Source organism: Mus musculus, chromosome 9 (assembly GCF_000001635.26).
Source record: "Mus musculus strain C57BL/6J chromosome 9, GRCm38.p6 C57BL/6J".
Classification (NCBI taxonomy): domain Eukaryota; kingdom Metazoa; phylum Chordata; class Mammalia; order Rodentia; family Muridae; genus Mus; species Mus musculus.
The window spans coordinates 108,391,176-108,412,111 of record NC_000075.6 but is presented as its reverse complement, the minus strand read 5'-3'; the positions used below and the strand labels follow the sequence as shown (position 1 = coordinate 108,412,111).

Sequence of the window (20,936 nt, the reverse complement as noted above, 5' to 3'; positions counted from 1 at the left end):
TTTTATTTCTTTGGAAAAAATGTTTGTCTATGTAGCACTGGCTGGCTTGGAACTTCTAAATGACCAGGCTAAAAGTATATATTACAGAACATCACCTAAGTAGTTCAGACTTTTAGAATATGAATGGGTTCCCTAGGACTGGTATACAGAGAGTCGTGAACCGCCATGCTTTGTAAGTGCTGGGAATCAAACCCAGATCGTCTGGAAGAGCGGGAGTTACACCGAGCTCTCAGTAGCCCATGCCAACACTTGGATCCCACGATGGCTCCTATGAAGTACTGATCCTCTCCTCAGTACTTGCTGTCTCAGGGTAGCTCTGCCAGCCTTCTCACCACATGGCTGAGATGAATCAGCAGCCTCCCGAGTCTCACATGGCTTGCCCACTGTGCTCTATGTAGACACACTCCTCCTTAGAAGTTAGAAATACTCCTGTCACCTGCTGTTCTTCTCACTGCCTTGGTTTCAGTGAGTGTTGTTTTGTGATGAGGCAGCCTTGGTCTTAATGCCAGTTATAGAGCGCTGTTTGCAAGATCCCCTCCCCCACCAATTACGTGATTTACATGTAGATGGATGCCTTTATAAACGCCAACACACTATTCTCCCTAGCTAGACAGGGCTCTAGAATTACTATTCTCTAAGAAAATAGATGCATGTGCATCTGTACTTGTTTGCATTTGTTTATTTTTTTATTTTAAGCTAATCTGTCAGCTCATTCACATTTACGAAAATCAATGCCTTTGCATGGCTCATCAAATAATTTCCATCTGTCTGAAAAGAAGAAGCATTGTTCTGTTTATCCACTGACTTCCAACCTGGGCATCAGCACATGGGGCAACTGTGAATGTTTAGATAGCTTAGAGCGAGAACTGTTACCCTCACAAGTAGCAGTGCTGAGAACAGGCAAGTGAGGGTGCTTCCTTGTGTGATGTGATGGAGTAACTCGTCTGTGGGTGCCCCAGTCACGGACTCTTTTAGCTTTCCATTGCTTTATAAGAAGTGATGGTGTGTAGGGTGGCAGTGGTGTTGGCTTATGCCTTCAATTCCAGCCCTCCAGAGGCAGATAGATCTCTGGGTTTGAGGCCAGCCTGGTCTACAGGTGAGTTCCAGGACAGCCAGGGCTATACAGAGAGATCCTATCTTAGAAAACAAACAAACAAACAAACCAACAACAAAAAGAAGTGAAAGTTTGTTTTGGCTTCAAGTATTTGAGCTTACGGATGTCTGTGGGAACAATGCTTCCTGATGAGAGCATGTGGTGAAGGAGGTCTGTCCAGCTCATTGTTCTGGAAAGGAGAGAGAAATTAAAGGATTAGGGTCTCGGTATTCCGTGAGTGTAAGGAAACATCCCCAGTGCTCTGACTTGTTTTCACTCGGTTCTACCTCCTGTAAGTACTGCCTCTACCCACTACTGCTTCAGGCAGACAGCCAACTCAGGAGGGTCAGGAGCTTAAGGAGCCTTGGCTGCATGGGGAACCGAAAACCAGCCTGGGTTACAGAGTGAGACCCTGTCTCAACAAAACAAAACCGAATGAAAAATTTTAAAAATATATTTATTGCCAGGTGGTGGTGGTGGTGCATGCTTTTAATCCCAGGGCTCAAGAGTCAGAGGCAGGGAGATCTCTGAGTTGAAAGCCAGCCTGGTCTACAGAGTGAGTTCCAGGACAGCCAAGGCCACACAGAGAAACCCTGTCTTGAAAAAAACAAAGACGGGGCCTAGCAAACACAGAAGTGGATGCTCACAGTCAGCTATTGGATGGATCACAGGGCCCCCAATGGAGGAGCTAGAGAAAGTACCCAAGGAGCTAAAGGGATCTGCAACCCTATAGGTGGAACAACAATGTGAACTAACCAGTATCCCGGAGCATTTGACTCTAGCTGCATATGTATCAAAAGATAGTAGGCCATCACTGGAAAGAGAGGCCCATTGGACTTGCAAACTTTATATGCCCCAGTACAGGGGAACGCCAGGGCCAAAAAGTGGGAATGGGTGGGTAGGGGAGTGGGGGGGGGGGCTATGGGGGACTTTTGGAATAGCATTGGAAATGTAAATGAGGAAAATACCTAATAAAAAGTATTGAAAAAAACAAAGAATTGCCAGGTGCTGGCAGAGCTGGGAGCTGGTGGTAGTAGCAATAGTAATGTTTTTTAAATTCTTTAAAAAAAAAAAAAAGACAGGCTAGACTGGAGTTTACCATGGCCTCAAGGCTGGTTTCAGAAGCATGATAGTTCTCTTCCTGCATCTTCCTAAGAGCTGGTGTTGTAGGTGTGAGCCACCACTCGGCCTGTGTAGTTTTAAATATAGAAACACTGGAGTGTGCTATGTTTGTGAGTACCCTCTAAAGGTATACGCCTCTGTGACTGGCTCTTTTCTGGATTTAAATGCTATTCTTTTGCTGAGTGTGGTGAAGCAACACCTGTAATTCCAGCACTTGGGAGGTAGAAGCAGGATGATTCAGGACAACCTTGGGAGTTTGAAACCAGCCGGGGCTGAAGGGACTCTAGCCAGCCTGGGCATGGCAAACATGGCTCGGGCAGCCCTTGCCCTTCCCCTCTTTTTGTTTCCTTGCTAACAACCATTAGAATACATTCCTTTTTTTTTTTTTAATTTTTTAAAGATTTCTTTTATGTATATGGGTACACTGTAGCTGAACAGATACAATAACCACATGCAGTGAGCCTTCATGTGCTTATTGGGAATTGAATTTTTAGGACCTCTGCTTGCTCTGGTCGGCCCTGCTCACTCTGGCCCAAAGATTTATTTATTATTATACATAAGTACACTGTATCTGTCTTCAGCCTCGCTAGAAGAGGGCGTCAGATCTCATTTTGGGTGGTTTCGAGCCACCATGTGGTTGCTGGGATTTGAACTCAGGACCTTTGGAAGAGCCATCTTGCCAGCCCTAGATTACATTCCTAAAGCTAGGTGCCAAGGTCAGGTCTGTTCCCTTATTTGGCCACTTGCTCCGCCTGAGACTGACTACCAAAGATCTAAGTTTGAGATCTAGTAATCAAAAATCCTCTTTTGGCTGCCCTAATTAACTTATCCAATCAAAATTAAACAACTCATCCTAACAGGAAGTTTCCCCCTTTTACCTTTATAAACCACTATTTGCCTGTCTCCTCTCTATCCCTTCCCCCTCTCTCCTGTCTTGGCTTTATTTCTTCTTCCTGGCTCTTTGTCCTTGTCGTACAAATAAATCTCCTTTGTGCTGAGAACTTGAGCATGGGTTGTCTTGTATCAGATGCTGGTCTCTTCATGGGCTATATAAGAACTTGTCTCAAAAACAAAATAAAACCACCCCAGTCAACAGCAACAACAACAAAAAGCCAGGCATGGTGGGCCTTTAATCCCAGCATTCTGCAGGCAGAAGGAGGCAGATATTTGTGAATTCTATGCCAGCCAGAACTATATAGTGAATCTCTGTCTCAAAAAGTTAAGTAATGGGGGCTAAAGAGGTGGCTCTGGGGTTAAGAGTACTGGCTACTAGGCTGGGCAGTGGTGGCGCACGCCTTTAATCCCAGCACTTGGGAGGCAGAGGCAGGCAGATTTCTGAGTTTGAGGCCAGCCTGGTCTACAGAGTGAGTTCCAGGACAGCCAGGGCTACACAGAGAAACCCTGTCTCAAACAAACAAACAAAACAAACAAGCAAACAAACAAACAAACAATACTGGCTACTCTTCCAGAGGTCCTGAGTTCAATTCCCACCAACCATATGGTAGCTTACAACCATCTATAAAGAGATCTGGGGCCCTCTTCTGGTATGCAGGCATACATGTAGACAGACCACTATATGCATAAATAGATCTTAAATAAATAAATGCCCAATGGTGGATGGCTCAGATCCTTAATTTGACCACTCAGAAGGAAGAGGCAGGCTTTGAGTTTGAGGCCAGCCTGGTCTACAGAGTGAGTTCTAGGGCAGCCAGGGCTACACAGAGAAACCCTGTCTCAAAAAATCTAAATAAAATGAATGAATGAATGAATAAAAGGAAAGAAAGAAAAAGTTATCCAGTGAGATGACTCAGTAAGTAAAGTCATCCTCAGCTGATATGGAGTTAGAGGCCATTGCTGGGCCATGAGAGACCCTGTTTAAAAAGAAAAACAAAAATTAAAAAATGATGCACTTTAAAACTTGGTATCCTTTTCCTTATAGCAATTATATTATACAACAGTTATTCGTGCATTTGTCATTAGTTACCTGTTTTTCCTGACAACATTTCTTTCTTTTCTTTTAAACAGTGTAGCTGGGTATGGTGGTGGACACCTTTAGTCAAGGCCTGGTAGAGGTTGACTCACACCCTTAATTCTAGCACTCAGGAGGTAGAGGCAGATCTCTGAGCCTAAGGCCAGCCTGGTCCACAGAGTGAGTTCCAGACCAGCCAGGGCTACAAAAGAGAAGCCTGTCTTAAAAACAGAAAACCAAAACCAAAAAAATAAATAAAATAAAATAAAAAACAAAAGGATAAAATGGGGAATGTGGGAGTACCTTCAGTGGCCTGTGCCAAGGCATGATGCTAAGAAATTATGCCAACAACAGATCTAATGTAAGAGGTTTATTGGGAGAAGGAGAGCTGTTTAGGAGTGGGGACATGAGGGAGAGATGGAGGCAGACAAGCAAACAGACAGAAAAGAACAAGACAGAATAAGGGAGAGACAGAGACAGAGAAGGAACAGGAAAGAGAGAAGTGGGGAATGAGTGAGAGATCTGGGTGGCTGAGGCTTTTATGTACCTCACCTCTTTGTTTTGTTTTGTTTTGTTTTGTTTTGTTTTGTTTTGTTTTTTTGTTTTTCGAGACAGGGTTTCTCTGTGTAGCCCTGGCTGTCCTGGAACTCACTTTGTAGACCAGGCTGGCCTCGAACTCAGAAATCCGCCTGCCTCTGCCTCCCAAGTGCTGGGACTAAAGGCAGTACCTCACCTCTTATACCTGTCAGCAGAGGTGGGCATTGGTGGGTGTCAACTGTAAAGCTGTGGGTCTCTGATGGCAGACTGGTGGAAATGCCTGATTGCTAAAAATATGTATATAATATGTATGTATGTATGTATGTATGTATGTGTGTATATGAATGCATGTTCAGTGTTTGGTATATATAGAGTCGATAAATATTGGTGAGTTTGGGGGAAGGTTGTGTTATTTTATCTTATTTTATTGAGACATAGTCTTACCTAGGATTCATAGCATCCTTATTGCTCAACCTTCCAAGTGCAAAGATTGCAGGCCTGTGCTTGAGGAGAGACTATCTGGGTCAAGAGGACCGAGTCCTGGACATTAGGAGAGAGGATGTGCTGTGTCATCCTGCACACTGGGATGCAGCCCCTTCCTTTCCTCTGCCCTGCTCTGAGCAGGTGATGCACAGCAGCAGTCCTTAGGAAGACTCTGTCTTTGTTTCCTGTTTAGTTCAAGAGACTGCACGGGTCCAGCACGACCTGATGGTTGAGTCAGTGAGAGACAAAGGCAGCATGGAGCAGGCCATCCTTGAGATCCAGCGGACATGTGCAGCTGTGAGTATGACTGCCAAACTCTTGTTTGCTTGGTTTTGTTGTCCAGAATTGCCCTGAGGTAATAATGGTCTCAAGTGTGCTTGCCCTAGCCTCCTGAGGAGCTCAGATACAGATACCTGCCACTGCCCATGTGTGATTCAGGCTTCATCTCTAATAGGGTCAAGAGAGACACTTAATGTGTGAGAGATTTCCATCGAAGATGAGAGCCCAGGATAGTGGTCTTTTCGTTAAGTCTACCTTTTTGTTATAGTCTACCCTCAGGGTTCTCTGGCAGGATGCGTACCCAGTCTTTGCTCACAGTGTTCCTATGCTTGCTCTTGTGAGGGACAAGCCTTTGTCCACTGGTTGCTTCTCGCATTCTTTTTATGTTTTGACGCAGGGTCTCTCTCCTGTAGCACAGGCTGTTTAGAACTGACTCTGAAGCTCAAGCTAGCTTCAGTGTTTTGTTTGCGCGTGTGTGTCTCTCTACCATGTATATGCCTGGTTCTCATAGAGGTCAGAGGAAGGCATCAGATCCCCTGGAACTGGAGGTACAAATGGTTGTAAGCCATCGTGTGGGTTCCTGGAACTGAACCTGGGACCTGTGCAAGAGCAGCAAGGTGTCTGTCCCTCCATTCCCTCATGGAAGTTAGTGATCTTGATGCAGCCATCTCAGCACTGTGACTAGGATGTGAGCTCCGCCTCACACCTGCCCCGTCCCACATCTGTTCTCACTTCCTCCTGTCCATCAATCTCCTCTTTCACTTTCTTTCCCAGAGACAAGCAGAATTTATGGAGATGAAATCCACCCTGAAGAACCTTGAAGTTTTAGTTGTGGAGCAGACTAAGAACTTGCAGCAGTTTTGTGACAACCTGAGCCAGCTCATTGTGCCTGGTATCCTAGAAGAGCTGAAAAAATTCACCTCTGTGCCTCAGGTGGCTGGGCATCTGAAAGACAGCACCTCTCAGACCTCACCATCTCTGACCCAGAGCCTCCATTTTACCAGGCAGGAAAAGCATCCCTCTGAGGAGCCAGCTACTTGGCAGGCCCAGGAGGCTCCTGCAGGAAATCCCAGTACGAGTTCCCAGAGGCCTGGGGAGTGTGGTGTCTGGGATGAAGGAGCAGAGAGTGGTGTTTTTCAAAAGGCTGCATTGCCAACAGATGGGCTCCATAGAGGCGATGGGCATGTAAAGAACAAGACCGTGCCGACTTACTGCAAGAACTGGGTCATGACCACCAGAAGCGTCAGTAACCACTTCTCTAACCTCCCAAGCCAGAGGGCTGGCAATGGCCAAGGTCTGATGGCCCAAGGAGCTTCACAGCGGGACGTAAGTAAGTTTGAAGCCAGAGTGAAGAATGCCTGCCCCGAATATGGGCCCCAAAGCATGTGTTCTTTTGACTCACTTGAACAGTCAGCAACCGAACAGAAAGGCAGGCCCTGCAGAAAAAGGAGGAGAGGCAAGAAGCAACAACCCCAGAGATCAAAGAGAGGTGGGCTTCTAGATAGGAAGCAAGGACAGACCTCAAAGGCGGCCTGTGCTTTCATAGCTAGGCATCACTGCCCCCAGTCTCCAGTGTGTGATCCACAGGGGCCCCTCATCTGTTGGCTGACTCCGAGAAGTTCCACAAAGTCAACCTGTCACATTTTGGGAGGAACGGGAGAGACCAGTCAGACAGCAAGGGCAGCACAAGGGAACCTCGTGCAGCATTCCCAGCGCTCTTCCACAGACAGCAGCTCCCAGGGAGACCAGCAGATAAATTGGTTCAGTGACCTCAGCCTTGAAAACCTAGAGCCGCCACAGTGTAAGAAGGGAGGGACGAATTTGCTCTGTGACCCGGATTTTGATAGCAGCGATGATAATTTCTAACCTGCCAGCAGTGACTTTAGCTGATGGTTTGTTATCTCAGAACGACAAACTGTAGGACATTGGATTGAGCAACAGCACACAGCATCTGAAGCTGGCTTATCCAGCCTCAGAATCAGAGGCCTTGACTGACTGTGGCCAGTAGGAGGAAGGGGAGAATCCAGTACTTTCAGTATCAGTTGCTGCTCACAGCGGGAAGTTACGGGGAAGAAATGTGTGGAGACAGTGAAGAGAACTCAGGGAGTAGCCTGTGGTGAGGCATCAGAAAGTGGCTGTATGTCCTTGGTGAAAACATTGGCATTGGCTTCCTTACGGGATACAATTTAGAAGAACTCTCAGAAACTTTGTGACTGTGTGAGTAGCTCTCAAGACGTTCCCTGCACCTGACTGGTACCTTCCTGAGCCTCAGCTTTATCTTTACCTAGTGCTGTCAAAGAGTTTTGTCTTTTCCCTGAGAGGTCATGTTACAGGGTACACTATTAGACAGAGGTTTATTATGCAGCCTTGGCTGGCTTTGAATTTATAATTCTTCTATCTCAGCCTTCAGAATGTTGGTACTATAAGCATGTCTCGATTCTCAACTGTAAATGAGACTACTTAAGAACAGAGTGTTAATCCTGGTGCTGGTGATGCACACCTTTAATCCCAGCACTGGGGAGGCAGAGGCAGGCAGATCTCTGAGTTTGAGGCCAGCCTGGTCTACAGAGCGAATTCCAGGACAGCCAGAGCTACACAGAGAAATCTTGTCCTGAAAAGCCAAAAACAACAACAATAACAACAACAACTCAAAACAAACAAAGAACAGAGTATTAAAGCTGCTTATGAAAGTGGGGTGTGGTGACTCACCCCTGAGATTCAGCAGGAACGCTTCCTTCCAGCCCTTCCCCAGACTACAGGGCCATCAGAAGGAAGCTTTGAGACCAAAGGACCTTATTCCTGTTGAACAATTGTAGTATTGGTTATATTTTATTTTTCTCTCTTGTTGATGTTTATTGTTTTACTATTTTAATTCAAAGTTGAAATCCTGTGAATTTAAATAAATTTTCAGGGGGTTGGGGATTTAGCTCAGTGGTAAAGTGCTTGCCTAGCAAGCCCAAGGCCCTGGGTTCGGTCCTCAGCTCCGGAAAAAAGAAAAAAAAAAAAAATAAAAATAAATTTTCAGTATTTGTGAATGAGCCCTTCTAGAACCATCTGACTGTAAAGTGCCAAAGATGGCCCTGTGTTATCAGTTTCTGCTGTTGAGATAATTAAAAATTATACTATATCTCTGACAATCATTGGGAAAGGTTATTGTTTCTTATTTTATTCCTATGGTTTTTTGCTTTCCTTTTTATTTTTTTTTTTTTTTTATTTTTTTTTTTTTTGTTCCTGCCAGACTTGGTGAGCGTGACACAGTCCCAAACACGTCCCTGGAACACATAACATTTTTGGCTCTTCAGATGCTCCTAGAGCTGTATGTAGCTACACAGGGGCGGATGTGGTGGGAGGGCTAGAGTGGGAGGATGGAGAGTCTGTTGAGTGCTCCGCCCTCTGTTACTCCAGGATGGAAATGAAGTTGACTACAGCACTTAATTGCCTGACAGTACTGTATCCATTTACATCTTACCAGCAAAATGGCCTTTTTATGTTTTGAGTGTGTGAGTGTGTGTGTGTGTTTTCTCTCCTTCCACCCTGTTGGTTCTGAGAACCATTCATCCTCTTGCCCTGTTTTATCTCACACTGATCTAGCCGAGTCAGTGTTCTTGTTTTACTTAACCAGGGATATGTGAACTCGATAAGTAAGGATGACATCGGTCTTGTCTTTGCTGTGTTCCCAGCGCACTGGAGAGTATCTGATTTGATAGTTACTGAGGGCAGAGGCTGCATTTCTAGGCAGATAGCTCCTTAAAAACCCTGTCTTCAAGCTGGGTGGTGGTGACACACTTTTCATCCGAGCACTTAGGACACAGAGGCAGGTGAAGCTCCAAATCTGAGGCTAGTCTGGTCTACAGAGTGAGTACCAGGACAGAGACACCGGCCCCCCATCTCAAAAAACAAACTAACAAACCCTCAAAAACTAAAGGAAACCGTATCTTGAAATGTGGCCTTTCTGTGGCACCCCCTTTGCTGCCCGCCTCTGAACTTGGCTTCAGAAGCTCCGAAAGACTCCTGCTTATCCCCATTTCTCTTTCACAGGAAATTTCTCGTGACTTCCTCACCCAGTGTGCCCAGAAAAACAGTCGCCTCCCTACCCTTTCTGGATATGTTCGTAATTTTTTTTAAAAAAGGTTTTTTTAAGCCAGCCCTAAAACAAAACTTTATCATACATTTTCCAGATAGTCTATGCCAGAAAGCCCTTCCATATTAGGGCTTGAAACCATCTCAAATACAGTTCCTGAGTAAGACCTCGTTCCTTTTGTAAATATTTAGTTTCAACCTAAAATATTAATGTTCTCTCATACCAAGAAGAAAACAAAGTACCAGTATCTGGGTGAGCGTCTTTTTAGCAATCCTCAACACTTGGGTAGCTTAGTGACATGACTTGCCTTTTTCCTGCCATATTAAGGTCGTGTGCCTCCACAGTCAGAGAAGCACCACGTGGCTCCCAGATGCACCCTGTCTACTGTCTTCTTGATCGTCTTACAATTCCATGGGTGTCAGGATGGCCTTATCCTGCTATCTTGAGCCTGGATGCAAAGGTGAGGGACACAGGCTCTCCAACTGCACTGCCTGTTTCCTCCTATTCCCTTGATTCTTCTGGAATCTTCTCTGAGGTTCAAGAGAAGACCAAGGAGTTAGGGGAAGTAGAACAAGAGGTTACTGTAGTGGAGAGCAGGAGGCACCCTGGTTAGAATCCTGAGAGCTAGAGATGAGAAGGCAGGTTTCAGTGCCTGATGGAGCAGAGACTTGCTAATACCCAAGTGCCCTGGCATTCAATTATAGGGCCTTGAAATGTATCTAGGTAGCCTGGGTGGCAGCCATGCTCGGGAGTGTGGGGAAACACTGCCATGTAGTTGGCCTGAGGGCAGTGCCAATTTCAAGCTCTTGACTGCAGCTGTTCTGCCCTTGCCTGGACTACCTTCCTTCCCACTGCTATTTAACTCTCTCTTGGCAACAGGCCCTTCCTAAGCCTCCTCCAGCCATCCAATCTTTTGTTCTAGAAACATCTGTAGACTATCTCTTGCCTTATTATCTCAGTCTACGTCTGAAGCTTTGGATTTAGCATATTGGTGGACTGCAGCCATGGAACCTGAAAATCACAAGGATGGATGGGCCCAACCTCTCATCTGCCTTATGCTGTGATTTGAATTTGCAGTTTGCAGCTAGCAGGTTCCACTGCGCCTATTTATTCTTGAATTTGCCTTGTTTCTATTTTGATTCTTGTAATCCAAATTGCACTCTGGTGTTTCCACGGAAACAATTCAGTGATTGTTTGGTGTGCCAAGATGAACTGTGGGGGAGGGAAGCTGAATGACGTCCAAACATTTCCACGTTTGTCAGGCATGACCAGGGTCACCTGCCACACAGCGTGACTGCTTTGGACTCTTTAGTTCTACTAAATGCTGTGTTCTAGGCTTCTCTATCCTCTTCAGCAAATTCCTGGAAACCATTCCTCTTCCTGGCCACTGAGCAGATGACAAAGACAAGAAGGGCCTTAGGGGCACATTAGTGAGCCAGGGGATGTAAATGGGTGAGGAGGAGGTCGTCCTAAGCCCACTTGAGTAACCTGGGTCTGCCATGTTTCCACAGGGATGAAAAATAACCATTTGGATGATATTTAACATGAATTCCTTATTTCCTCAATCTAATCTTCATATAACGCCTTTTCTAAAGGGAAACCTACCTTTCTGGCCAGGGGGAGCCTGGATTCACCTTCCTCGTCTGTCTTCTTGCGTTGGGCCCACATTCCCAAGGGCCAGTAACTCCACCATAAGCAAAATCACTTCAGAGTGTTGCATGGTTAGGGTTCCGTCCTCATCCTTCAAAGCCCTGATGGAGACTAGACCTTGACCTGTGACCCCAACTAGGACTTGGCTTTGTGAGACCTGTGACATCCAGCCTGAGGATCCAGAGCCCTCAGGTCAGGGGTCCTATAGGAGTCCTGTGTGGCTGGAAACCATCCCTTCAGTTCTCACAAACTGTGACAATTGGTGACATTATCCAGGGCTGATGGATGGAGATGGGGATTAGGACAGGGTGAAACTCAATGAGAAGTGCTATCCTGGTCTGGATTCTGGGATTGATCAGCAGACACACATGATTTCTTTATACTGAAATGATACATATCTACTGTAGATAAAAATAGAAAATATTTTTTGTAATAGGTGGGAGTTGATTGCATTTTTAAAAAGATTTATTTTTTATGTATTGAATACACTGTCATGTCTTCAGACTCACCAGAAGAGGGCATTGGATCCTATTACAGATGGTCATGAGCCACCATGTGGTTGCTGGGAATTGAACTCAGGTCCTCTGGAAGAGTAGTCAGTGCTCTTAACCTCTGAGCCATCCCTCCAGCTCCTTAATTGCATTTTTTAAATGTTAAGTTTAGGAATAACTTTAGATTTATAGAAAACCTCAAATATAGTGAGCATGAGTGTATTCTCCCTGGCTTTTCCAGTGTTGGCATATAACTGGTGTATCTGTCAAAACCGGGAAGCTCTCCAGACATTAGCCTCAACCTTCAGGTAGCTTCCACTCGTTGCTACTGATAGACATCCTTTACCATTTTAGCTCCAGTGCTTAGCCATTGTGTCTTCTTAGTGCCGGGAGGTCAGGGGTTTTGAAACATTTTTTCATGACCTTGGAAAATCCTGGAGTTCTGACCTCTAGAATGTCCTCTTGTGTGGGTCTGTCTAACCTTGCCTCATGGTTATAGACTGAGGACTGTGGGTTTGTAAGCATATCGCAGATCTGAGGTGTTCTTTCTCAGCTTTGCCTTGTACACTAACTGTGGTTCCCAACCTTCTGTGACCCTTTAATACAGTTCCTCGTGTTGTGCTGACTCCAACCATAAAACTATTTCTATTACTACTTCATAACTGCAATTTTGTTATAAATTGAAATGTAAATATCTGAAATATCCAATATGTGAACTTGTAAAAGGGTCGCTCAGCTCCACGGGAATGGAGAGCCACAGGCTGAGAAGCACGGTACTATCAGTAGTCAGGATGATCTTGGCCTCCTTAGCCTCCTGCTTAATTTCCTAAGTGCTGGAATTACAGGCATTTAGCCACCACACCTACATCTTTTAAGATTTAATCTTTTTTTTGTTTTTTTGAAATTTGGTTTTTGTCATCTGTTCTCTCCAGACCCGATAAGACTGGGTTGGGTCCCTTTGTGTAACAGCCCTGGCTGTTCCTGTCCTGAACTCACTCTGTAGACCAGGCTGGTATTGAACTCAAGAGATCTGCCTGCCTCTGACTGCTGGGATTAAAGGCGTATACCACCACCACCCAGTGAAAGATTTCCATTTTTATGTGTATCTGTGCTAGTGTGTTACATGAATACGAGTGCTAGAGGAGACCTAAAGAGGCCTCTGGAGCCCCTGAACTTGGAGGTGTAACAGTCATGAGCCTTCCATCCTGGGTGTTGAGATACAGACTGGGTCCCTCTAGAAAAGCGGCAAGTACTCACAACTGCTCTGACAGCAAACCTACCTCTCAGGCCGGCCCTCTGTATTTTTGGAAGAGTCTCACTACATAAACTTTTCTGACATGCTATTCTCCTGCCTAAGCCTTCCAAGTTCTATGATTACCAGTGTGCACCACCACACCGGTCTTCTTGTTGGTGACATCTATGTGACATCAATGTGACATCACGGGAGAAGTCGCAGGATTTGTTGGGACTGCATGTTTTTCCACTCTTAAGTTTATGCTCTTCCTTTAGTCTTTGGAGTAAGGGTAATCAAACCTAATTCATTCTTAAGGGTAATGATGGGGTAAGAAGGGCAGGAACTAAGCTCTATCTCCACATCTGCTGGTACACACCTTTGGCAGGCAGAGGCAGATCTTTGTGAGTTCAAAGCCTGCCAGGTCTACATAGGGAGTTCTAGGACACCTAGGGATATATACAGCCTCTCAAAAAACAAAAGCAAAACAAAGTCCACATCCACTTGAGCAAGGCACTGGCGTGTGAACACGAATCTCACATAGGCCGGCACCTCTCCATCTAGAGCAGCCTGAGCAGAGATGGCCTAGGATGCAGTGAGCAGTCACAGTACCACCTCTCACTACACAGGCTGGGAGTATTTTCTGAATATGCTACCCCCTGCAGGGACTAAATGGCAGCTAGCCCACAAGAGCCACTGGTTAGACTTGGCCTTTTCTCTTGCCTCAGGCAGGCAATGCCAATGAACATCCCTGGTTGGAAACCAGTTAGCAATCATCAGGGAGGTCCATTTGACCAAGTGGATAAATGTGCTGAGAGATTGCCAGGTGATGGCATGAATGCTCCATCACACACCAGTCAAGTACCAACTGAGCCAAATCCTGAGACCAAACTAGCTGTGAACAATAACTGAGTGATATACTCTGAGTCAGCTCACCCATCACCATTTTTTTTTTCTATGCTAACCTTGGGGCAATGGCCTGGTTCTCCACACCGTCTTGGCTCAGCTAAGTGCTATAAAACTACTCATGGTGGGCTGAAGTGGTCAGGTGTGAAGGTGGACAGGTAAACCTTTGCTTACCTTCCCCTGCCTGCCCTCAGCAGGGTCCACATAGCTGTGGAGGATTGATTAGGTAAGGGGCCTCATGGGATATCCTAAAGAAGGCAGCCTGGGATCCTACCAGAAACTGATTGCAGCAGACCTGGACAGAGGCATTGCTCTGTGTAGGGTAGGGCTAGGGACTTGAGGAAAACATGGGACTGGGTCCCTGTGTGCAGTGTGTGCACTGTGTGAGGAGAATAGAGTACACAGGCAGGAGAGGGCCCAAGTCAAACTTCTGCCTGAGCCTGGCTCTTCTGAGAGGAGCTTACCTGTGATGGGCTAGCCCCAGGTAATAAACCCACCCTTTTTATGGTTCCTGGATTTTTATTTTTCCAGGGATTCATATAAAAGAATACAAGGACAAAGAGCAGAGGCACAACCTATAACCTATCCTGGGGACTGTATATATTCAACACTAACCAAGAATACACTTTAAAAAAAATGTCAAGTCCAAAAAAAACTTTTCAAACATTTCAAAATAACAGAACTAAAACCTGGGCTCTCAGCTCAAAATGGGATTCAGCAGAAATTAAACAAGGTGTGGCAATTTGGGCTCTGCCAACCCCTCGTGAAGACTTGTTCTGGTAACCACTGTGGCTGCTGACATCCACTCTCCTCACTCTATTTGGTATTTAAAAGAAGTCATCAAGTTGTAGTCTTCTTCCAAGTCCAGAACAGTCTCAACTATATTCTGATCATCCAAAGCCTGCTTGAGGCTACCAGGGTCAGCATCCAGAGCCTTCTGAGGACTCTCATCCACAAGCAGGGCCCAGGCTTCCTCCTTGAAGGGTGAATCTTGGCAGTGTCCACACACACGGTTCAATTCATTTTCAAATTCTAGTTTTCCAGCCAATTCTTCAATAGTTCGGATACTTGTATGGTCTTAAAACAACAAGGACAAAAAGGACATACGGCTTTACAGCTCTACTTAGAAGTTCCTGAGGACAGTCCAGGCATAAGATAAAAACCACAAAACTGATGTACTCATGAAAGAACCTGTCTAGCCTGATACCTGATAGCTACCACAAGCTAGCAAGCCCATAGACACACATAAATAGAAGAGCACTGCCAACTGCAGAATTCCTGTCCCAGCACAGACAAGCGAGCACCAATATAAGGTGGGCCTGATACCTTCCCTTTACCCCAGAATTCATCTGACCCCAATCATCGGTATGAATTAAACACACAACATAGGCTTGATTTAATGAAACTCCATGACCTATGGAGAGTGACAATATGGTATGAAAAACAGGGTCCTTCAGGTAATCCAAATGTGGACTGGTGCTGGCGAGGTCTAAGGAAATGACAGGTAGAAGCAACGGCCAGAGACAGTCAGTCCTCCAAAGTTATAAAGGTTCTGGGGCCTCCCACTGGGCCCTTTCTAACCTGTAGATTTTTCCAGGTCAGTAGTTTCTGGCAATGCCTGAGGGTATGTATCCCTCCATCAGGAGCTGCTGGTCCACTGTGCAACACAAGTCATTTAGAAACAGCACACAGACACAGAACATACAGACACAGGACGTTTGTAGGATGAGTGTCCAGCTGCTGGGTGTGGTAGTGCACAGTGATAATCCCAATATACAGAGGAATCAGTAGGAAAAATTTCAGTTTGAGACTAGCCTGGCCTACCCAGCCAGATCCTGTTTGAAAAAGGAAAGCTTGGCATGGCCCTAGGGAGTCTCAAAACTAAACAATAACCAAAAAAGTGGGGGGTGGCCATGGAGAGATAGATGACTCAGCTGTAAAGAGGACTTGCTGTTCTTGCAGAAGACATGGGTTCAGTTCCCAGCACCCACATGGCTTACAACTCTGAAATTCCACTTCCAGGGACTCCCATCACCCTCTTTTGGCCTCTATGGGCACAGGAATGCACATGCTATACATACATACATGCAGGCAAAATACTCATACACATAAGATTAATAAAAAGAAAACTGGGGCTTGAGAGAAGCCTCATCAGCTAGCAGCCCTTACTGATCTGCAAAGGACCTACGTTTGGTCCCTAGCACCCATGTCTGGTGGCTCACGACCACCTGGGATTCTAGCCCCAGAAGGATGCAATAGCTCTGGCCTCTAAGAGTGCCCACACTCACATGCATATACCCACACTTAAGACACACATAGACATAATTAAAAATAAAATTAAAATATGAAAAAATAGGACATATAGTACTATGCTAACTAGCTACTTCTAAGGGAGATGTGAAATTTTGGTTTTTGCAACAGTCTGTGGCCTTGGCTGGCCTGAAACTCAATTTGTAGACTAGGCTGGCCTTAAAATTCCTATAGATCTGTCTGCTTCTGCCTTCTGAGTACTGGAAGGATAGGCGGGTGCCATTCTCCCCAGCTACAAGGAAGACTTCTTCCACTACAGTAGAACAGTAGACTATCTGCTGTCTCTTCCCCCTTAGGCCTATATCCCTTTTTTTTTTTTTTTTTTTTTTTTTTTTTTTTGCAGCTCTACACTCAAGGACTAAGGCCTAGAAGCTGCTATCTGCTCCCCAGGGACCCCCAGATCATTATTAGAAACTGTAATGATATTACTGCTGTGTGACCTCATTAGGTTATCAGTTCTTTGAAGAAAGGAATGGTATTTGATTTTTTTCATTGTCTGCTGTGAGCAAACAGCAGATGTGTGGACTCCTGGCGTGTTGAAGGTCAGAACATGTGGTCTGGGCTCTCTACTTACCAATCATGTCTAGCAGATCCTTTGTGACCTCTTGGCTAGAACTGCTGAGCAGTACATTTGGGTCAGCTTTTAAATCTCTCTCCATATCCTTCCTGCGGTCCAGATTGGGGGCGGGGTTGAGGGGAGAAGATGGGGAATTAGATATTCTTTCAAGAAAATATTAAAAAACTTCAGAAAATCCAAAACACAACCGATTTATTGTTTTTGAGACAAGGTCCTCACTATACAGTCCTGGCTGGCCTTGAACTTACTGTGTAAACCTGCTTCTGTATCCTGAGGGCTTGGGATTCAAGACATTAGCCATCTTGCCCAGCCAAGACGAAAATGTACTGGTGACCACCATTTATGCTATGACAATATCAGAAACTGGAAACTAAATCCGTGAAGAAACTAAGAGCCGTAATGACCCATTCCCATTACAGGCTGCATTCATCTTTATGAAACCAATACATATATTTGCAGTTAAATGGCTTCTCAATTTCTTGATTTTGGGATAGGCAAGATGACCAGACATTTATGTCCCATCTCATGCAATCATCCCTGATCTAGGTCAGGATGCCTGGGATCAGGCAGTTTGTTTACTTAATAGGCCTAAAGGAGACAGTCCAAAAGCACCCCCCAGCCCCCAGGGACAAGTTTTCTCTGTGTAGCCCTGGCTGTCCTGAACTATAAACCAGGCTGGCCTCAGTCAATCTCAGGTCTACCTCTTCTGCCTCCCAAGGGCCGGGATTAAAGGTGTGTGCCATCACCACCCAGCTGCCAAAAGGTTTTTAAGATGGGTGAAACAAAAACAAGGTAAATCCAGGAAGCAGGGCCTAGCCATAGACTTAGGTGTGGGAAAGGACGGTAAAAGCCAATGCCCGGTCTCTGAACATGTTATTACAACGCTGCACATTATTTTTTGTGTTTAAACCAGGTTTCTGCAGGGCTGACAGTTCACGCCTACATTTCTTACACTTGGGTCTTTGCGAGTATGACAACCCGAGTTGGCTCCCTGAACCCACAGGGCAGAGTCCACTCCTGAAAGGTTCCCTTTGACTTTTGTAAGCATGCTGTGGCTATACACACACACATAGAATTTTTAAAATGAGAAAAAATTGGCAGCTGGAGTATGGCTGGCTCAGTGGTTGAGAGGGCAGCACTGGCTGCTCTTCCAGATCTGAGGATCCCACCTGGTACCTAACAACTGTCAGTAACTCTAGTTCCAGGGGATGTGATGCCACAGCCTTCTGGCCTCTGCAGGCAAAACATCTACATGTACAAAAGACAAACATTAAAAAAACTTAGGGAAAATCCTTAAAGTATCAAACCAGACAAAACATTGCAAAGGCTTGTAGATCAGCGGGAGTGCCTGCCCCAGCATGTGTGAGGCCTTGGATTCAGTCCTTCGCACTACCCACAATTTAAAACTAGCTCAACACCTATTACCCTTTGGTACAGTAGTTTCGATGACTGTTTGGAAAATAACCAGGCTTTCAACCTAAACACATAAAAACTGTTTGCCGGCCCACATTCTAAAAACCATGAATTTCTTGTGTACAGTCAACGCTCCAAAGAGGAGGCTAGCTTAGTCATTAGATCTGAGATCTTCAACTTTTTTGTTTGTTTGTAGACAGGGTTTCTCTGTATAGCCCTGGCTGTCCTCGAACTCAAGAAATCTGCCTGCCTCTGCCTCCCGAGTGCTGTTTGTTTGTTTGTTTTTTTAAACAAACAACGGTTTCTAGAAAGCTATCGAATTAAAATCACCTTAAACTATCTTTTCTCCAGTCTTCCCCATCACCTGCAGCTCTCCAAAACTGTCTGTCACGTGCCAAAATGGAAGACTGCATCAAGACATTTTCCTTGCTGGTCAGAGGTTTCCTTTTGGGGTATAGAGGCTGCTGAAGTTTTGAATTAACCGGAATATGGTGTGTCCCGAAGGCCGGGTTCTCACTCTCAGGAGCACACGAGGCACCAGAGTATGGGGCAGCAGAGGGGCAGGCAGCCAGTGGGTTTCTGCAGAGGAGCCTGTGTACCGGCTGGGAGGTGAGCGACGGGGCGTCCAGCCTCTGCTGGGCTGTGCACTCCTGAGAATGCCTGACTCCTTCAAAGGCTCGGTCTATAGCAGCAGTCAGCTCCTTTCTGCATCTTCGTAGTTTTTCAGACATTTCCCTAAAAGCGACCATGCTTTCTTTTATTAAGTGATAATTGTAAATGCACGGAGCAACGGGAAAATGATGCTTCTATACAGGAGGCTGGGATTCAACCTCGATTTCGAGTATGACCTACGGTTATACAACATCATCCTTCGTTCTTTTCCTCGGAGGGGCGGATCACCCGCCATTCTCAGAGGACCCAGGGTCACGGGATTCTCAGAGGACCCAGGGTCACGGGGGAGGGCCCGAGACGCCCCGCCTCACCGCCCAGAGCTTCCTTAGCCTGTAGGCCGCTAAGCCTTTTCCCTCCACCCACTACTGCGCCCAGTTGCTGTCTGGGCCCCCAAACTATGGCCAGCCTAGACAGGACGGGGCCCCGTTGAGTCCTCACCCAGCCGTTGCCGCACAAGAGTGCCCAACGGTCACTGAGTCCACGTTCCAAGACCAGCGATTCCCAACCCCCACCTACTAGGTTAAAGGTCGAGGTGAAGACTCACATGACCCCAATGGGAACAAAGGCCCTAGAGCTGGCCTGTTAGGTTGCCGGCTTTGCCACTAGGGGAGTAAGGGAAGGGTTAAGGAAGAGAATCCGGTCTGGAGAGGGTCTATTACCGAAAAAGTATTTTCTTAAACCTTATTAACTAGAATGTTTGGAGATCTGAAAAATACCCATTGTGTTCTTCTGAAGCTAACGTGGAGAAACAATGCCACACACTGCACCCAGTTTTATGAATAGACTTCTTTTAAGGGAGAGCTAATGAAAGTTCCACATAGAATCACTTTATCAAGGGCAGTGGGGGACAAAACAGAACTTCTAGGAGTCTGTGAGAAACTGAAAACAATAGCCCAATACTAACTTCATTTCATAACCGGGAAGGCGGCTGGAAAATTCTGAGAGAACAAGAGAATAGAAACGGGTTTCAGAGACAGTTTAGAAAACTATAAGCCCATCTCAATGAACAGCAAAGAACTAGAGGACAACATCAAATTTGCTGGAGGCTTGGTTTACTGTGGCCAGACTACTGGGGTGAGCAGTGTGGGCACCAGAATCCAAAACCCAGTTCGGAGCAGCCCTGCAGGTGGGTCTTCATGGCTGCACCATGCTCATTGCAGGGTCTTCCTCTCCACTCTTTGGAATCCATGAGACACATGCCACTGTGCACCAAACCCCAGCCCACAATTGAGCTCCACAGGTTTTTCTCTCACCACCCGTTTAAAAGAAAAAATAATCCAGCCTCTTAACATAGAGCCCTTCTCAGAAAGCAGGGTTTCTCTTTCCTTCCTCTTCTCATAAAAGGAGGTAATGTCCTCATCTGGTTTGAGATTGATATGAGCAGTCTTCAAGAGTGCCACAGATATTCTCCTGGGGGAGGATGCTGGTGTTGGGAGGGTGGCAGGGTCACAGAGGCCACATCAGTTGGTGTCCATGTTGTAAGCCTCCTCATCCCCCATGCCCTGGTGTGAGCTGCTCAGCTTCACCCCTCCATCAGAACCGGGGAAACTGCCGAGCGAAGATGTGCTGGAGCATTCGTCATCCCGACGCTGATAGAACAACACGTAGGCGGCTTTCGTCTAAAACACAAGGAATGGGGTCCATTCACTGATAATAAACTCACCCCACCCCTTTCCTAGCACCTGTGATCCCAGCAAGGCGAGGGGGGCCTGACAGGAGGATTCTTTTTCCAAGGTCAAGGCCAGCCTGGGCTTCAGAGTGAAACCCTATCTTAAAAAAAAAAAAAAGCAATCTTAAACTGAATGTGGGGATGGATATCTGTAATACCGGCACTCAAGAAGCAGAGGTAGGAGAATTACCCTAAGTTTGAGGCTACAAACTTACAAAATGAGTTTCAGAGCAGGCAGAGATATAGAGATACTATCTCAATAAACAAGCACACTCACTGAGTGACTGAGTGGACAGCTGTACTCTCGGGAACCTGCCACCTTTATTTATTAGCTGCTTCCTGATGCCCCTGCCATGGCTCTAGCAAATGCAGATAGATGCACTGTGATACCTCTAGGAAAACTGAGCTTCTCCGTTAGGAAAGATCTAGGATGAATGGCAGTCCCCTCTGCTC

At 45.9% G+C, this 20,936-nt stretch overlaps 3 protein-coding genes across 14 annotated transcripts in view; 1 reads left to right on the top strand and 2 right to left on the bottom strand.

Moving 5' to 3' along the window:
• Positions 1-8,620, top strand: part of Iho1 (interactor of HORMAD1 1) — a 28,350-nt gene extending 19,730 nt beyond the window's left edge. For 3 of the 5 annotated variants that reach the window (XM_011242895.2, XM_011242896.2, XM_006511766.3), the window contains 2 exons: positions 5,398-5,501; positions 6,258-8,580. In XM_011242895.2, coding sequence (XP_011241197.1) covers positions 5,398-5,501; positions 6,258-7,349 — 1,196 coding nt within the window. In that variant the 3' untranslated portion in view covers positions 7,350-8,580. Of the gene's footprint in view, positions 1-5,397; positions 5,502-6,257 lie in introns of all 5 variants that reach the window. The other 2 variants (NM_001135198.2, NM_001379658.1) reach the window with 1 other exon arrangement.
• Positions 672-19,288, bottom strand: 1700102P08Rik (RIKEN cDNA 1700102P08 gene). Of its 3 annotated transcripts, NM_053216.2 has the most exons (4): positions 19,253-19,278; positions 18,473-18,877; positions 16,727-16,818; positions 14,342-14,919 (listed from the first exon to the last, which is right to left on the bottom strand). In NM_053216.2, exons 2-4 carry the CDS (start codon positions 18,871-18,873, stop codon positions 14,654-14,656), a joined length of 759 nt encoding a protein of 252 aa, NP_444446.2. In that variant the 5' UTR covers positions 18,874-18,877; positions 19,253-19,278; the 3' UTR covers positions 14,342-14,653. The 3 variants fall into 3 exon arrangements, with proteins under 3 accessions (XP_011241154.1, XP_006511691.1, NP_444446.2); XM_011242852.3 differs by lacking the exons at positions 14,342-14,919; positions 19,253-19,278 and adding an exon at positions 672-1,283 and having other exon boundaries at positions 18,473-18,921; XM_006511628.2 differs by having other exon boundaries at positions 13,895-14,919; positions 18,473-19,288.
• A 278-nt stretch (positions 19,289-19,566) lies between these two features.
• Positions 19,567-20,936, bottom strand: part of Usp4 (ubiquitin specific peptidase 4 (proto-oncogene)) — a 45,982-nt gene continuing 44,612 nt past the window's right edge. For 4 of the 6 annotated variants that reach the window (XM_006511696.2, XM_006511699.4, XM_006511700.3 and 1 more), the window contains one exon: positions 19,586-20,433. In XM_006511696.2, coding sequence (XP_006511759.1) covers positions 20,275-20,433 — 159 coding nt within the window. In that variant the 3' untranslated portion in view covers positions 19,586-20,274. Of the gene's footprint in view, positions 20,434-20,936 lie in introns of all 6 variants that reach the window. The other 2 variants (NM_001311157.1, NM_011678.2) reach the window with 2 other exon arrangements.